The sequence below is a fragment of the Meleagris gallopavo genome, chromosome 21, assembly GCF_905368555.1.
Source record: "Meleagris gallopavo chromosome 21, MGAL_WU_HG_1.1, whole genome shotgun sequence".
Taxonomy (NCBI): domain Eukaryota; kingdom Metazoa; phylum Chordata; class Aves; order Galliformes; family Phasianidae; genus Meleagris; species Meleagris gallopavo.
This window is the reverse complement of record NC_139424.1, coordinates 4,995,408-5,009,246: the sequence shown is the minus strand read 5'-3', so window position 1 is coordinate 5,009,246 and position 13,839 is coordinate 4,995,408. Positions and strand designations below refer to the sequence as shown.

General features: G+C 42.2%; 2 protein-coding genes across 4 annotated transcripts in view; both read right to left on the bottom strand.

Annotated features, from left to right (window-relative positions):
* Nucleotides 1-2,248: 2,248 nt before the first annotated feature.
* Nucleotides 2,249-9,749, bottom strand: KCTD7 (potassium channel tetramerization domain containing 7). The gene is made up of 4 exons (XM_003211715.4): nucleotides 8,732-9,749; nucleotides 7,838-8,007; nucleotides 5,926-6,104; nucleotides 2,249-5,406 (listed from the first exon to the last, which is right to left on the bottom strand). The coding sequence occupies exons 1-4, from the start codon at nucleotides 8,873-8,875 to the stop codon at nucleotides 5,030-5,032; spliced, it is 870 nt and encodes a 289-aa protein (XP_003211763.1). The 5' UTR covers nucleotides 8,876-9,749; the 3' UTR covers nucleotides 2,249-5,029.
* Nucleotides 9,750-11,884: 2,135 nt separating this feature from the next.
* The window catches only part of TPST1 (tyrosylprotein sulfotransferase 1), a 33,191-nt gene continuing 31,236 nt past the window's right edge, over nucleotides 11,885-13,839 (bottom strand). For all 3 annotated transcript variants that reach the window (XM_085240599.1, XM_085240600.1, XM_085240601.1), the window contains 2 exons: nucleotides 13,288-13,335; nucleotides 11,885-12,457 (listed from right to left, as the gene is read on the bottom strand). Coding sequence is in view for 1 of the 3 variants with exons in the window: in XM_085240601.1 (XP_085096727.1) it covers nucleotides 13,318-13,335 (18 nt within the window). In the remaining 2 variants the exon portion in view is untranslated. The remainder of the gene's footprint in view (nucleotides 12,458-13,287; nucleotides 13,336-13,839) is intronic.

Here is a 13,839-nt window from a genome sequence, read left to right as displayed (position 1 = left end):
GGTGTTTTTGTAATACCTTAGAAGTTCAAAGATCAGAGTGGGTGTTCACAGAGCAAAAAATGCAGTGGTGCAGTAGAGAGAATTACTGCATGTCCTGCAGACAAAAGTTGTTCATTTAAAAGTTACAGAAAAGGGAAGGAACCAGGGGCAATGCAGAGAGCTGTTATCTCATCATGGATCTTCTAGCAAGACACCTCACCTCCTTAAGCATCTGAAAAACAGAGATGTGGGGAAGCACAGAGCGGGATCTCACTGAAGTACTCCTATTCCTAGAGAGGTTTTTCCCCTGGGGAAATAAGCAGCAGAACTAATTCCTTCCCACTGTAACTGTTGCAATAAGCAGCACCTACTCAATGCACAGGGTGTGTGCAAAACAAGCTGTGTTCGGGCCTGTGTGGGGGCTGTGAGCTGTGCTCACTCAGCTCCAGGTTCCACTGGGAAAACACAGATAATGGTGAGAACCATTAACAAAAGAACTGGTCAGAACATCTTACACAAACACACATTAGAACAATAGGGCTCCAACTAGATTAGGGTTTAACAAAGCTATCAAAACCCTTAACGTTTCCAAAGGTATCAAAACCCTTTGGAATTTGCTGCACATTTAACAATCACTTCACTAAAAGTCAGATTATGCGTGTATGCAAATCTCACAATCTTATCTATTTCTCACATGCTGAGGTGTCTTTGACTTCTGCCTCCAAGGACTTCAGCTGGCCAGAGCCAATCCAGCGACTGCTTGGCATCACTGCTGAAGCCATCCTCACCCAAGCAGATCGGAATGGAGACTGCAATTTGGATCAATAGGAATTTATCCTCTACAGAACTCATGGACAGAATCGGGGAGGACTGTCAATTCTCCTGCAACTATAACAGCGTTCACTGTTTCATATATTGAATGACTCTGAGATGAGTGATTTTACACAATGAGTACAGGGAATATTTAAGGCATAAGCAGGCTTATCAGAAGCCCAACATTGAACTCCTTGTATTTCATGCTAGTTTCAGGAATTAGTACTAGAGAACTAAACAAAACCAATAAAATCTCACAAATATCCACACTAACAAATACATGTATTTACTACATCATGATGTATCTCTGGGCATACTTCTTAACATTTAAAAATCCATCATAAGGGTTATGCCAAACTTTCTGCTGCAGGAAATACAGCTTTTGGAAACCTAAAGTGGAAACCTGAAAATCTAAGAACCCCAAACACTCATCAATGCAGAAACTGATCCCTGAAAACAGGTTTGGGTAAAATCAGCTTTAAAAAGCAGTTTTGGAAGAAAACACGTAGCAGGATAAGGAATGCTGGCACCTTCACTTCCCTCCAAGGCCCAGCAATGAGTCTTGCAGATTATCACATATGGTGGTATTCAAGTTCAGAAGCTTGCACCAAATTATGTTGGGGGCTGGTTTGGTTTTTTAACTGATGAATTCAACAGTCACTAAATGAATGCTTATATAAACGTTGAATACTCACCACGATACAAATATCTTTTTTATATCATGAATGTTTCACAAAGTAGGTATTCTTCCTATGTTACAAAGCAAAACTGATGCAGAAGTGCTGTGAAACTGCCAAGTCACTTATTCTAAGCACTGGTGTTACGACTACTTTTTGCACTATGCTAAAGAAAAAAAACATATTTCATGTGTTTACACAAACAGCAACTTTACATCTATCTAACAGCTCTACTTTTTAAACAACAACCCTTTGACTATCTCACAATCACTCCCTGCTGTGCATTAAAATCAGAGAAAGCTCTGAAATCCAGATATGCAATCCATACTTCGAAAATATTTCAGTCTTCTCATTTAGAAGGGCAAAAAAATAAAAATTGTTTCTAAATGTGTTCCTGAACATTAATCTGGAACCAAAATTGCACTCATCCTGTCTCAGAACACGGAATGAAAACCATCTTTCCTTCACGATGAATGAGCACAATGGACTGACATATATTCTCCTTTTAATATTTGCAGAGATGATGTCCACCACAACATCAGAGGGATAATATGAAACCATGCTCTGTGTGGCCAAGTTGCCCAAGCAAATTGCAGCAGCTTGTAGCCACAGGGTATCTGTGGGGTTGTGTGTGTGGAAAAGTAGCAGAGAAGATAATAAAGTGACAAAAACACAGAGAAACAGTTAAGTATGTCCTAACAGACCTCTAGCTAGATATAAAGAAATGCCTGAACAAGAAGGGAAAAAAAAAAAAAAAAAAAAAAAAAAAAGAAGCAGTATTTATAGGTATTTAGTTTAATTAGACAATAATATCATATTTATGATATAAAAAAAACAATGATCTTAAACACTGATTTAGTAATCAGCAACTCACATCTTTGTTGCAAACTCAGAATTTCAAAACGTATGTTATATGCCAGGAAAAGTCAGTAATGTCATATAAACCAGTGATTGGATGACACTCCCTGACACCTGCCTGCCTCTTCTGTTTCTGTTTCTGTCAAAACCCAAATGCACATTAGGCAATAGAATCAACCCACTGTAAACAAAGACTGCTTAGAACAAGCGTAGTTAGTAACAGTATTGCTAACTTGTACAAATCACCACACACCATGTAGGATTAAATGAAAGCACGTGGCTCAAATCTGTGTTTCCTCCTTCAATATTGCACTTAATTATTTCTGTCCTCTGGAAGATATGAAAGAAGGATGAAAGTTTCAGTTAAGATGCAATTGATACAGACCCAGATTTTCATCTTCACCTTTTGGGTTAGGCAGTTTCCTTACTTTCTCACTTACTTAAACAATTAACAGGAAAAAATTTACAAAATAGCAACACGTGCACATTAAGAAATAACAAACATGGTTCTAACAGGAATTTTGTCACAGTTTCTCTAGGAGAACAGCTAAACAACATTTAAAGCCAAAAATAAAGAAATCACTGTCAAAACAGCCTGCTTCATGTCAATAAGTGGTGCTGAAATTCAACCCAGAGTTATGTCCAGTGTGATATGGGAAGTGGCAGAAAAATAACAAGAGGATATTCCAGTACAACCGGGATTCTCATTGCAGCCCCTGAATAAACTCAGAAGTTTACAGGCAGCCAAAACTTTCTAAGCCTCAGCTTTAAGGTTTTACATCATTTTATTCCAAACCGTGGTTGCAATTTAAGATTCCTGGGGGAGAGAAGGCAGCAGAGTAGAGAAGATATCATGCAAGCTTCCTCTCACTTTAGGGAAAGTTTGTTTGACTTGTAATTGTAGGTAGTCAAATAGAGGCACAGGGACTTGTAATACAATCAGTACTTAAGGAACAATTAAATCTAAAGAAATTTGAATTGAAAGATTCAAATACACCTAAGTGACATTCACCTCCCTCCTCCCAACACCACTGTGCTTTACAATTTCAACTCTGGACCTGAAACTCAGCACCTGACAGCAATGAACTCCAAATAAGCACTTGCAAATGCTCTTAGGAACTTTATGTCCCCGCCTCTGAGAGACAATTCAATAAAAATTCCTAAATTAAACACATAGAAGTATGAACATTAATCAATGCAACAATCAGCCTTCTCAAAATATTTTTTATGAGACAATTTTACGTCAAGTTTTTATATTCTAAGAATTACCTCAGGTAAGTGACAGTTTTATTATCATAATTAATACGTCTGTAAAGTATTTTGGTCAGAAGTTTAATTAAGCAAGAGTCTTGGATTAACGAGTCCAATGGAATGCAATATGCAGACACGTACTTTCCAGCCCCCTCACGATTACAGTGAGGCTGCCTCAGGTGGGGTCTTTGTGAACAATAGTTGCATTTTCTGAAGCTCACAACAGCAGCACCTTCAGATTGCTCCATCTATCCTTCAGCTTTGGACATACAGAAATGGAGCTTCACCAGATGGTTACCAACGTCAGAAATGCAAAAATTACCTTCTGGAAAGAACGTGGCTCTGCAACAGCTCCCTCTTTCAGCATGGAAATAAATGTACTTCCCAGATACATTTTATGTGGGTAACTGGAGAAATATTAGAATACGAAAGAAGAAAAAAAGGTGCTGATATCACACAGAGAGGTGTCAGCAAGAATACTGAAAGTTAGATTTAACTGAAGAGCTGAGGAGAAGGAAGCACTTGTCTCGTATCATCATTTGGCTAACTCTAGAACAAAGTTTAATAGCACAGACTGTAAAAAGAATCAGTACTAAAATAATACACATTAAATATTCTTAATACTTCTGCTAATAGGAACGTACAGATGGAGTTACTCGTTCACCAAAAGCCTCTGCAAATGACCTGATTCTATAGAGTTTCTTTTCGTAGATGCTGTAAACATTTAGAATTTCTAAGGCTAAAAACAGGCACAAGTCTTTCATGAATAGTAATTATTCCAAAAAGCAATAAGGAATATTCTCCAAACCTGCTGTTCCTTTTTATAACAACGGAAACAACTAAATATTATACTTCACAATGCAGATTTTTTAATTTTTAAAATATGTATATAGCTTAATCTTCACAACAATACTCCTCTATTTTTTTTTAATTGTCTATAACACCAAAATTACACTTGCAGGATCTCCATGTGGGGTGTTACTCAATCCATAAAGTGGCAGGCCTACATAGTGACTGGAACACTCTGAAGTGTGTAAAATGGAACCACGTTCTATCAGCATTACTTACTAGCACCTGAGGCTGAGATCCATTACACCCACTTTGCAGACAATGGGATTGCAGCCACACAGTAGGTGGCACATTAAAAAATAAATGTCAGACACTCCTCTCCATTATTTCCATGAGGTGATTTTGTTTTGTGCCTCATTAAGGTACCTGAGCCAACAGTCTTGTTTCAGGCTGTTTGGTTGGTTTTTTAATATTGCAGAGGTTTTTCAACCTCTGTGGCAGGTCCCTCTTCACTGAACAGCTAAGCACTAGCCAACATTTCAGCAGACTGATTCCAATATATGTTAGCAGCAATGCATTTCCAGAGACATGTTGCAAAAATATTAAAAGCAATTGTCATCTAGAAGTCCTTTCACCTCCTGCACCATTGTGGACAAAACAACTCACCACCAAGTGATCTTGAACTCATAGATAGGACGCTTGCAGTAATAGTGATTTATCAGGTGTTTATCACACACACCAATACACTGATGATCCACAGTTATCCCTCTATCAGACAGGTCTGTCACAATACAGTGCAGAAGGTCATACACATCAGCCACAGCCTCCCAAGGTCCAAAAGATACATCCACTTCACAGTGATGTTCAAACAGCTTTGCCTCACTTTCACTTCTTTCGAAACGCAAAGAATTGAAATGTGGGCATTCATAGGGAGTGATGGGCATCTCCTCTTTGAAGACACAGACTTTCAGTTTCGCAAATCTTGCTTTTCTTTGCACAGCTCTAAGCTTTGCTATTTCAATTATCCGCTCCAAATGATCTAAGAAACAAAAGTTGAAAGTAACAATGAAACACCAAGTGAAAGACATTAAATCCATTCTTTTTCCACATGAAATATATTACTTCAGTGTTTATGTGTTACTCTTAATATAGTATTAGCAGTAACACAAAGATGGATGCAGCTAGATACGTTCTATATTTATTAAATCAGTCTCCGTTGTCTTGTGAGCTTGGTGTCACCATGTGCCTGAACTGATTCCACTGCAGGCTCTAATGGAGCAAATAAGGAGGCACAGAGATGCTCCTGCTCAGTGATAAGCCTTGCATGTTGTGGCCTAGATCTGGCTCCCTTTGAACACAGCATAAAAAATTCACAACCTCAGATGCAGCAGGAAGTCAAATTTCTCACGTGAAGGCCTCAGAGGTTCTAAGCAGCATGGAAGATACGTAAGAAACTTATGACATACAATGGAATTAGTCTGAAAGGAGGCCTAAAAGCACCACGTCAGCTACCTGAATCATGGCAGAAACAACAGTCAATAGTGCTTTGTTTATTTACCTTTGTAGTATGGCATTAGGCCCAGGAAAGCTTGCCTCACTTTCTCTCCTTTCAGAGGCTGGACATCCTCTAGATGGTCTAGCAATGGTCCTATGGAATAATACTGAGCTTCCTTGTAAACTGACCTCACTCGCTCTCTGGGCGGCAGGTCACCAGACCGCAGAAAGTTAAGGATGTCTCTGAAAGAAGGACAAAAAACACTGAGAATTAACAAGTTTCCAGCAAAACTGTTGCGTGTGGGAAAGGAAACGCTGTGTATTCGTTGTTTACTCTACTGAGACAGAAATCCTTAATCTTCAGTAACTGAAATAAGCACGAGTTACGCTTCCAGCCAATGTTTTTAACAAAAAGTTGAGGGAGTAACCCCTTAAAATAGAAAAGGCCATTTTATGAGAAAGAGATCGCAGTCACTGAATTCTAAATTTCAATCTGGGACAAAAACTTCTTTGATTTTCCTGGAGAATCAGACATGTGGACGTTTTATCCCACTCAGAACCAAGGTTCCATGTGAGTGAATGGAGCACTTGCGAAGGAGACGCTCCTTTCCCAGGATCAGGGCCATATCCATTCATACAATAAGAAAAAAAAAAAAAAGAGAAAAAAAAAGAATATTTCCTTGTGATTCTGAGACACTGTTAAACTGCAGGAGTTTTAAAGTGGAAAATAAATCACCTGATAAGCATGAATCAAGTACTACTGAGCATATCACGTAAAACAAGCATTACCGCAGTCTTCACGTAACAAGTGCTAACTTGGCTCTCTGTTCCCACTACAGTTTGACTTCAGATCAGTAACATCACAAGTGAATTGGTTCTCCAATAAGACGGCAGGAACTTCTAAATTGCCAAATGTAAAATTATTATTATTTTCACAGTGGCTAAATTTCTGTCCCACATTAAGGTACAGTTCAAACATGCCCTGAAAATAAAGCAATCCCTTCAGCAGAGAAGGACTAAGGAGATGTCAAGGACAAACAAGTAACTTAAGTTAAATTGCAAAGCGTGCTTTGTGACCCTAACCTACGAACACTGCAAGAAATGATGTCTGTCTTTTCCAGTGATCTCACATCATTTCAAACAGAATTGAAACATAAGGTTATTTTTATTAAAAATAAAACAAGCTACAAACAGGCTACAAAGTTCAAAATGAATCCTGAAAATGAAAGTATATGGCACTGTCGGCAAAAATTATTCAAAGAAATACTTTTTAAAGTGTTGTTTGCCTTCTCCCCCCCCCAAGTTTTGCTTTAATCTAACATATTTCTGAAGAGCTCCAGAGGTAAGTTATTCCCTTACCAGACAGCATATGTACCTTGGTAATTTTTTCTTCTTATAAAGCTACAGCCCATCACAGGCACAGGTACTGTGTTAGAAGTCCACTTTCATTGTCAGAAATGCATTAGTTAAAGCCTAATAATACCTCCCCTTGCATATTCAATTCAGGGGAAATAGATAATGAAAAATGTGATTAACATAAAAAAGATCTTCATTAAAACAGGAATTTTTGGGGAACTAAAATATTTCTCTAATCACTGTAATTTTAATGGAGTAGATTGGCATCAACCATTCAAGTGCCAAATACGTCGTTTTTTAAAGCAGCAAAACAGCTTGATACTCTGAGAGCAGATGTTCCAAAGCAGATGACGTGAATTTGTCCTCTAGAACATTGTCAGCTGCTTTTCCTTCTCCACTGTAAAGCTTAAGCCCTTAAGAACAAAATAAATCATTTCCAATGGTGATGTGCTGCAATTCATTTTTTCTCTGAGATGTTTTCAAGGCGTGGATGCACACCAACCCCTTTTTCCTAAAACCTACTGCACAGACATCATTCAACTAGGAGAAACAAGCGTAAAACTTAGTCTTCCTTTCCCTCAGACATCACTTTGGAAGCATACTGAGGACACTGCACGTACCCAAAGTAAGTTCCATCTCTGTCAATGAAGTATCTGCCTTCGGCATCCGTGGGGATGTAATGCCTTCCGCTGAACATCGCTGCCAACATCGTGTCCTCGTAACGCCTCAGCGTTGATAGCCTTGTAGTGAAATACGTGCCTCCTACATTCAGAGGAACGACTTCTGGGAACTGGAAAATTGATCACACTGTCAGAAATGAGCCCCCAGTTCTCTGTAGTTACGCACAGGCCAAGCGAGTGGGGATTTGTAGAAGACTCAGCATACAATCTGTGCCACCATGACAAAACTTGTTCTGACAGATGCCTCTGCCCTGCTGCCACAAAGCAGTGAGCTTCATGGGTTAACACCTTATATACCCTGGAATGTTGTCTGGGTGAATTTTAGACAGAAATCTAGAACAGCACTGGTCACTACAGTTTTAATACCAGATATCTGTTAAAAGTGTGAATGCCTCCTTTTGGCTCTTAGTGAGGAATAAAATAAATCCGAAACAAAACAAAACAAACTCCTCCTTTCCCATGCAAAAGAATAAAAAGGGGAGGAGATACGTACTCCCAGACCAACACTGGCACCTGCACTTGGCTGCTGCTCCATTGGTTCCCTTACAGCACACTGGCAAATCAGTGATTCTGCACTTAAATGAGGCTGACAGCAGGCCCCAAAATCTTAGCATCACATTGCATCACACTATAAGCTGCCTCGCTGTCAGAATAAAGACTTATTTGTATTTGTCAAGCTCAAGCAGGGATGGAGAAGGGAAGTAATCGCTGTAATTAAAGGGCTTCGCTCCAATCCGAGCTGGGCGTGCGCTGACAGCCCAGGAGAGACGCGGGTTCGTGGCGCTGAGCAGCGGGAGCCGCGACACCCGGGGCTGGGCAGCGAGCAGCCCTTACCTGCTGGGGCAGCAGCGGCAGCGCCTGGCCCGCCTGGGTGGCCGTGGGAGTGGCTGGCTCTTGGAAGTCATCCTCTGCATCCGAGCTCGACATGGCCTCATCCGGGTCTCCGCTCCCTTTGCTCTGCCCTGTGACTACCACCATCCCTCTGGCTCTGCCCAGCAGCAGCCGCGGCACTGCTCACGGGAAGCGAGACCCCGGTCAGGCGGGCGCCCTCCCACCCCACGCGGTTGCGGAGGGTCACGTGGCGGGCGGGGCGCGCGCTGGCGGCTGCACGGGGACCGGCCCACGGGCAGCGCCGGCACCGGCGGGCGGGGCTGGGCCGCGGCCAGCGGGGCTCCTCCGCCAGCACGGCCCCACCAGCCGCGGGGTACGAGCCCGACGCCCATTGGCCGCGCAGCGCACTGCCGCGCGTTGCCATTGGCTGGCGGGATGAGGGCGTTCCGCCCGCCGGCAGCGATAGGCCCGCGGCAGAGCGCGCTCCCGCGCCTCTCCCGCCTCCTGCTGGCGGCGGCGCGCCCCGGGCTCCAGGTGCGGAGCGGCCGCCCCGCGTTACGTAAGAGGTTGTCGTGCATCGCAGTGCCCGGACGCGCTGACACCGCTGGGGATCCCGTCCCGCTCCCCGCCTCCCTCCGATCACTGTAAATTATTTAAGGAGGAGGAGCATCTGCTACCTGGGCGCTGCTTCTCGACTACGTAAATGTTTCATAACAGCTGCTTATAATCCCCAGCAACAAGAAGCAGTGACATGAAATATTTATGGCTACGATTAAATGTTGTGTGTGGCTAACTGCTGGTACAGACACCATGATCCTCCCTTAGCAAGACACCGAGGTTTAGGAAAAGAAAACGTCTGTGTAAGTTCATTACTACACATGACAACCTTTAGAACTGCTACACAACCTCCTACATAGAGAGGCTCACAATGTAAGACCTCAGCCCATAATTGGTGCAGGGTTTTATGAAGAATATGGCACGAGCAGTAGGTAACCAGCCAGAACAGCACCTCTCTATTGACCATCACAATAAACAAAACAAACCCTGTAACTTTAAACTAAGTAAACGCATCCATTTCATGGACGTCCAGGGCCAACTCAACAGATAATTAATGAGAATGCCTCATCAGTCAACAAAATGATTTCTAAATCAAATATTTATTTGAGCCATGTCAGCGCCATCCAACTCTACCAGAGATTCCTCCTCCTGGTTTACAAGCTCCTGGTCATTGGAATGGCCTGGTCTGCTTCCCCAAGCTTTTCTGACTGCTCAGATGCTGTCTCAAACACACACAACAAAGAAAGGTTACTGAACTGGACCTGCAGGTCGTGCTTCATTCCCTGGGCAATGGCAGCAGCCCTAGAGCTGCATTAGGAATGTGTGCTGAGAATAAAACAAAATAAAGCCTCTCAAAGCACTGCTGTACCCTCAGCTTTTCTATATTGGCTTCAGCAACTTTCTCCTAAACACCTTCTGAGGTTATGCTGCTGGCAAAGTTGTACCCCTATGGAAAAGTGACCCAACGATGGCGTAACCAAATGCCATCAGAGCACAGATCTATGAACCCAACACAAGGGATCTGCTAACCCACACAGGTGCTAATAAAGCCAACCCATGGGAGCTGTATTTGGGACCATCCAATCCAGCTGCTACACAGCAGGGCAGGACCTGTGTTCTGTCTGTGGCACTCAGATATGAAGGCTTGCATGAACAAAGCAGAAGAGACAGGGCATCCAGATACTGCAATTCTAATAGAGCTGTGTACAAGGACCAAACAGACGCTCTGAAACAGGGCGGGGATCCCTGAACTCGCTGTGAATCAGACTGTAAAACTCCACACTGTTAGTATTACTGATTATTAGTGAGAAGTGACACAGATTGAGATGGGTACACACCACAGCTTCTGCGTTAGGCCACAGAGAGATGCTTAAGAGCAAGACATGCAGTGTGTGAGGGGAAGGCTCCCTGCCAGCAGAAATCTCCTCACACCAACGTGGGGCAGGGGGAGGTCTGACTGGAGATAAAGGCTGCCTAGGCAAGCCCGGTGCCCGATTGATTAAGTATTAACTAGGCAGCTAAACGCCAGCTGTTAAGCATCAGTGGGTTCGGCACAGCTGGGTCCTGGCGGCGTGAGAGGCGAGGGCACCGCCCTTCCCTCAGACCGCCATTTCCCGCACCCCCATCTGGCGGCGGCGCTGAGGAACTGCGGGGAAACACCTGCGGCCGCCTCAGAGAAAAGGGCGGGAAGCGGGGCGGGCCTCAACGCGCGGAGCGGCGGCACTGCTGTGCGCGAGCACCAGGGGGCGCTCCCGCCTCACTTTTGCATCTCTTCAGTTCTAAGGAGGATTTGATGCCCGGTTGGGTAACTGAGGGGAATCCCTTCCCGCAGGCACCTAAAAGCGTGGGTCTGCCTCTGGTTTATCAAATGCAATTAAATCATTGCAAGAGGAAGTGCAGTAGCTAACGGAAATGAAGGAAAATAAAGCTCTTCTGCATCGTAAAGAAGCAGAATTTGGGCAAAGAGAAACAATTGGGGGGGGGGGGGGGAGGGAATAAAAAAGCCTTTAGGTAAACTCAGTGTATAACCCTGAAATACCTTCACTAGGCTGAATGCCAGGTCAGAAAATACAACCAAAGCAAATCCCCAAACCAAACCATCACAACTTACCTCAACAGCGATGTTCCCGAGTGGCTGATGGGTGCTCAGAGCTTTGAGATTACCATCTGACTGCACTGCGCTATGAGCTGGAAGAAATGTCCTTTAGAAGAAGCCATTTCCCCACCATCACCACCTGTCCCAACACAACTGCTCTGGGCAAACAAATTCAATAGGCTAAAACCTCCCCGCCTACCCCTGTGGGAAACAAATGCCACATTACAGCCCGCACACCTCTCAGTGGGCACCCACATTCATTTCGTTCCATTGCTCAGCTCCTAAAGCAAAGAAAACTCATCCAACATCAAACCACAGCCAAGACATGAGACGGAATCAAAGAATCACTCATGGAATCACTAAGGTTGGAAAGACCACTGAAGTCACCAAGTCCAACTATCAACCCATGCCTGTGACTGCTCAGACTGGTCACAGATGACATCTTCCATCTCAGCCATCAACACACGAATCATTTCAACCCCAACTCCAAGGCAAAAAAAAAGTCACATTTAAAGCATTTATTTTGAAAAATAAAATACAAAAGATCATTGAATTGTAATTATACATGTCATTTATCTTTTTCTTTTTTTTGTTGTTGTTGTTTTTTTAAATAAAAGATATTTAAACCATTTCCACATGTTGATAAAACAAAACTGTTCCACCAAAAACCGTTTAGGACAAGCACAGACCACTCCTCTGAAAGTTTCATACACTGAAAACCAAACTGCTAAAGGGAGAAAAAAATAAAATAAAAGACCCTTGAGGATGGAGGCTTGGGATTGAGACGACAGAAGAGCAATTTCATACACAGGCATTGTTCTGCATTTCTGAAAACCTCAGAAGTAGTTGTTTACATGTAATACGGTTCTACATTTAACAGTGACTTTTTTAGTATTTTTTTTTTTTTAACAGGTTTGCATGCGCTCACAACAACAAAACCTTGAACAAAAAGAAAAGAGCATGAAAGTAATGGAGAGAGAACTGTGAGAAAAGCAGGCCATGAGCAGTACACCTCATTGATCTCAGTGGGACAGTCCTTGTAACATCACTTCCATTGAGAAGGCAGCAGTCTTCTTCTAAAGAAAAAGAAAAAAATCAGTTTTTTTGGGGGGCTCAATGTAGTATTGGTTTTAATCCTTTATAGCATATTTAATTTATAGAAATACTGCATAATTACAAGCAACCACCATTATCTCAGTGTGTGAAGTTACTGTTAAACAAAGTCGATCCATTAGCCTTTTCAGTCTGCTATCAGACTTCTTCCCAAAAACACATTTAGGCACAAATCTGAACTTCCACTTGCATTCAAAGCACTCAAGGAAGAGGGCTGCATCTACACACTGACAGCATCTCTTTCATCACAAAGTACGAGTGCTAATTACTGCTGGGAAGTTAATTTGGTTTCTCAGAAATCAAATTGCTTTAGAAATATTTGTTTTAAATACCTTTTTGAAAGATGTAATTGGCAACGTGAAGCAGTCATTTTAACGTTGTCTACATGAGAACATTATGGTTTCCCTATCAATTCCAAAATAAACATCTGCAATTAATCTTTGTAAAACATTTATATCCATTATTTCTAATTGGCGTGACGCTTTGGCTATATTTAGGGCTACAGAACAAGCTCTATCTGTGGCCACATACTGATATCTACGCTGGCTATATTCAAGCAGCATACTGCTTTTGGATATAGAAGAATATAATTTATAGCACTTAAACTGGTTGCAATCGGCCATGCAGAACTGCACAGTTACTCTTAAACCACAAAATGTCATTTTACAGTTTCAGAACCAAGACCTCTGTTTTCTCTTACCCAGAATCTTGAGTGGAGTTAAGTAAGCTTAAAAAGATCACTTCAACTACACCAAGAAGAGCAACTGAACAAGACTGCAAGCATTTCTATTACCTTCTGTGCAAGAAATATCCATTGCATCTTCTATTCCATGGGTTCAGTCTGTTAAGTAAATAATTAAGATAAAATGAGCAGTATTCCTTTAGACAAAAAGACAGCAGCAGCAGCACCAGTGCGCCATTCAGCTGTTTGGTCACATCACATTAATTTTATCTTTAGCGTGATATTAAAGCAGAATATTTCATCAGAATTAATTTCACCTCCAGTTTCAGCACCTATATTTTAAAGAAAACCTCCATTTCAAAAAGGTTGGCTTTGCTTTTTGCAAGAATCTTACTTTGGATCAATCTGCTGAGACTGAGGTAAATACTGCAGTCACAGTACGCTAATTGTGTAACTTCACCTCCTGATCTTTTGGAGATTCCCATTTTGCACCTTTCCTATTATATGGATTGCAAGATGACACTTGCTAGAAACACTGGACCGTGTCTTCTGACACAACACAAGGTAATTGGAAAATATAATTTAATCTAATGGATGCTGCAGGCAGATGAAGGATAATTTGTTTTGCCGGCAGACCATCATTACACCACACGCTAAGCTTTC